The sequence below is a fragment of the Leptinotarsa decemlineata genome, unplaced genomic scaffold, assembly GCF_025532065.1.
Source record: "Leptinotarsa decemlineata unplaced genomic scaffold, Ldec_3_MD MMD2_tig00000026_RagTag_RagTag, whole genome shotgun sequence".
Lineage (NCBI taxonomy): Eukaryota > Metazoa > Arthropoda > Insecta > Coleoptera > Chrysomelidae > Leptinotarsa > Leptinotarsa decemlineata.
In genome coordinates this window covers 6630804-6635177 of record NW_027412539.1, presented here as the reverse complement: position 1 = coordinate 6635177, position 4374 = coordinate 6630804, and the positions used below count along the sequence as shown (strand labels likewise).

The 4374-nt window shown below is 37.5% G+C and overlaps 1 protein-coding gene across 1 annotated transcript; it reads right to left on the bottom strand.

Moving 5' to 3' along the window:
- Nucleotides 1-357: 357 nt before the first annotated feature.
- elB (zinc finger protein elbow B) lies at nt 358-4173 on the bottom strand. The gene is made up of 2 exons (XM_023168178.2): nt 3924-4173; nt 358-3004 (listed from the first exon to the last, which is right to left on the bottom strand). Exons 1-2 carry the CDS (start codon nt 3981-3983, stop codon nt 1748-1750), a joined length of 1317 nt encoding a protein of 438 aa, XP_023023946.2. The 5' UTR covers nt 3984-4173; the 3' UTR covers nt 358-1747.
- Nucleotides 4174-4374: the final 201 nt, after the last annotated feature.

The window sequence follows — 4374 nt, the reverse complement described above, 5'->3', positions numbered from 1 at the left end:
CTTCTCAGGTTACTCATTAATAAAATGATAAAATCAATAAACTTTGTATTCACCTAGAAACAATATTATATTTCTTCTGAAATGACTAATTTCTCTGAAGTATGTTTTATAGCCCACATTTCCAGTCGAAAACGACAAGGACAGCTGTCGACAGTGAGCCAAATAAATGAGTGTTTGCGGAATAAAATCAGCAGCTGCAGTAGCCGATCTATTCTAGGATCAGATAGATGGCTCTTCTGACTCGTTATTTTGTCCCAATTATTTTTGTTTTATGGCCGATGAAAAGTTGAATTATAGCTTTTAATCTTGTCGGCAATTTAAAGAATGTTTGTGGCAGTTTCGTAAAAAAAACACAGCTTGAGTTGGATATTAAATATATTTTCCACGAGATGGAGAAATAAAAACAACACATTGAAATTTAACAATATAAAATATAAAGTGTTCAAAAGTAGAGAGAATACATTGTGATATGAAAAAGAGGTTAGGTATACATAATTTATGACAGTCGGCTGTGGAATATGTTCATGAAAAACCATTACTGACAATATTTCCAATAGGTAATAAACTCTTATTTATTGAATAAGGCAATTTCACAATATCAACCACAGTGATCTTGGAACAATAATAAATTTCTCATGCCTGTTTCAACGAAGTTTTTTAATTATAGGGGATTAAATCAGTGGTTTTATTAAAAGTCACATTTTTGTTCCTGGAAGTGGAATTACTGTTTTCTCATTTATTCCAAGTCAAATCAACAAGCATTTTGACAATTATTTTATAGGTAAGATAAAAAGGTTGATGAAAAAAGTTAATTGAGAAATAAGAACAACATAGTTTCATATAATAGAAAAATGAATTGGTGAATTGATATTAGAATTTGAAACTGTCATCATGAATTGAGAATTAAACAAAACATTTATTGCCATTTGACAATAACCTATTTCTGTCACTAATGGAAATGAAGAACTCAAACAGTTCGAGGTGATGGAAGATTATACTAGTAACTTGAGCGAAAATACAATAAATATTTTTTCACTGAGATCTGTACACAAATATACACTTCAAACTTACCCTCTAGGTGATTTAATCGATACCTCTATTATTAACAATCCAATATGTACAAAGATACCCAAAATGTCTCTTAAAAATGTACACAAGAACTGAAAGTGTTCACTTAAGTATAATGGAAAAGTTAATTTATTTCGGATGGAAGACAAAAACTATTAGGTACTCATTAATAAAGTTATGCAAAACACCATACAGCATCAATACGCGTTGAAAAATGTAAATCAAATTAATCAAAATTGTCAAAAAATAGATACATATTTCAAAAACATAAGATTTATTTTAAGTTTGCGAGAATGATTTAAATTTATGTATGAAGGTTGTTTGCATTTCTCAAGTGATTTTCTCACGATGGAATTGCAAAGAAAACAAATCTGAAGATTATTTCAGAGAATTGAACTCAAAATACAAAATGAGGAATATATGTCAGTAATTCAAACTTGAGAACAACTGTGCCTTAAATTTGAAGCAGCTCCCAAATATACCCAAGTGAACCTCAGTCATTCCGAAACAACAAATAAACAGTATCAATTAAAAATAATATCACACTGTCACGTCCACACAAAAATACACCGGTTGAAACAAATTTATTGATAGTTTTTAGGTAATCTTGTGAGACTAGTTAAAAATAGTCTATAGTAACACAGCTCCTCATTATTTGGCTTAGCTTGACAAACACCCCTTACGGGTGCATCCCTGGGGCAGCCCCCAGTCTTGGCCCATACAACGAATAAGGTGACAGGTACGGCGAAAGACCTGGATGACCCAGTGGAAATCCAGCTAAGGACGAGGAACTTAGTGATGGAGGCAACAAGGAGGGTTTACTGTAAGGATGGTATCTAGCCGTAGCTAAGGGGCTTAAGGGAGGTGTAGGATAAGTCCTGTGGAGTAGTGGGTGGGTAGGAGACAGCCCAGGAGAACCCAGCATCGATAATGCTGAGCTGGTTTCTGTGATGGATCCACTAGTATGAGTCCTCAAGTGAGCTAGCAGCTCTTCCGAACTAGAAAATCGTTTGCCACAGTAAGCTGCGTCCCCCGATATCCAATTGCAAACGTAGGGTAGATGTGAGGCGGCTGCCAGGGCTGCCAACTGCGCGTGAGCGTATGCAGCAGCAGCTGGATTATGTCCCATGAACCCCACAGTAGTAGGAACCTTGGCGTGATCGCACTGCGCGCATCCAGCAGGGCATGCTGGAGGTTTAACACTAGCACCAAACAAATGAGAACTAACACTACAGCCGGTACAATAAGGATCTCGACACACCGTGGTCATAGTATCCTGCGCCTTCATGCGTCCATAGGCGAAGTAGGGAGCTAGTCCAGTCTTCAGGGCATGGTGCTGGCTCATCAGGCTGCTGCTCATCAGATCCATTGGTAGCGGATACCCTGCGGTGGGGTAGCCCATGAACGCTGACGTGGTAGGTGGCACACCTGGCTTGAAAGTACCCAGCGGAAGGTCCTTGATAGCTGGATCGGAAGAGGACGTAAGTATATTTGGAGTGAAAGCGGTCTTCGAACTGGAGGATGGTGTTTGCCGATCGCTAGACTTCTCAGGGCTGTTTATCCTCTCAGAGTACCCCTCAGTCGAGGGAGTTTTTCGCTCAGAACCTAAAGGAGATGCTCTTGGGGATGCACTACTCAGATTACTCGAACATCTTCCGTTGGTAGGGTTCTTTGTATTCACGGGAGTTCGGACCCTGCTTCCTGTTGAAGCTGTACTGGATCTCTCCTCAGGAGTTCTGGACTTTTCTCTCGAGGTGGGCACTTCGTGTTTGAAATTGTTTCTATGTGCGTTATCGGTCTTGTCTTTTTGACCGTCAACTTTGTTGGGCTTGGTGGGTTTTTCGGAAGACTGCAAAAGTTTTGCGTTTGGGGCGTCTGCTCCGATTTGACTGCATGTTTGGGCCAGCAGAGCCAGAGGACTCTTCTTTGCGTCCAACTGAAACAAAAAGAGAATTATGTTAGAGGTATTCATCAATTACGACTCGTTACTGTGTTTCATTTCACATAACATGTAAAAATAACATTTATTTTGTAAATATTTTGAATACTGGAACAATAAGAAGAATTTGTTTAGTATTTCTTGAAGTAATCCATGTTAAGATATACCTATTATCTTTGTGAAATGTAGATAGTAGTAAATGATACAGTATTCCAACCTAACCATTACTACAGTATACTATTGCAAGGAAAACTGTTTCATTTACATTCAACTTATTCAAAAACACTAACGTTTACGTTATAATGGATTTTCATCAAGTATCGGTCAGTTAGTTCTATCATCATATATTTCCACTAGAACGGAATTTCTATAGTTAAGATTGAATCAACTACTTACTAGTTAAAGGAATGTCATTGTAACAAAGGCAGATGTTACTCTTCTAGAGTATATAATTCCTTCACGAAAGTTTGAAGTACAAACTTAATTTGAAAAAGTGCTTTCCATATACTCAATGGATGTAGGAATATTCGATAATGACTGTTTTTGGACTCTTTCTATTAGTTAGTTTATCGATTTGTACCCAAAAGTAAGAGCTCAACATATCTTAATGAATAATTTTTACTGGTGTATTTTATTTTTTTTAATTCTCTTCCACTGTCTAGCTATAAAATAACAGAGAAGTAGAAGTTATAAAATAAATACAAAGAGGTATCCAAAAGTTAGGAAGATGTAGGAGAATACCAAAACAAAGAATTCGGAGATTACTTCAAGATAGTTTGGAATAAAAATATAAGTATTTCCTTTCTGTATCACTTTCTATTCTACTAGTTAGTTGAAATCTCAAGTTCCTGACATGTATTGTTTAAATCCCAATATCCGCTCTGAAGTACTTAATGAATGTCTATGAAATACTCACCGTTGTTGGAAGAGGAGTTAAATACTCTGGCCTCAAATATTGGTTGGTTGATGTCAACATAGTGTCGGTGAACTTCCCATACGCTTCAGTACACCACACAACTAAAACACCGTCACGAAACACTGCTGTTCACTCGCGTATCAACGAGTACTTCTTCTGTTCAACGACTATTGCATGACTGACTGTCGGCTACAAAGCAAGGTAGGTTCTGCGCGACAAGCGCTCTCTACCGTCGATGACGTCACGCATTGTGTTTCATCCCCGCTCCTGTAAGTTTTGACACCCTCGACCGCAGATCACCATGTTATTGCTTCTACTATTTGCTTGTCGACACTCTTTCATCTTTCCATTGCTCTTTCTGTGTTTCTGTAATACACGTTTAATATTTAGATGTCGCTGAAAGGCTCTTTGAGAGCTTCCTTTCGTTAATTGGAATTGGAATATTTGTTGG

Coding starts and splice junctions, on each gene's coding strand:
- elB (XM_023168178.2), bottom strand. CDS start 3,983: ATGTTGACATCAACCAACCAATATTTGAGGCCAGAGTATTTAACTCCT. Junction 3,005..3,923: donor TAACTCCTCTTCCAACAACG/GTGAGTATTTCA, acceptor TTTTTGTTTCAG/TTGGACGCAAAGAAGAGTCC.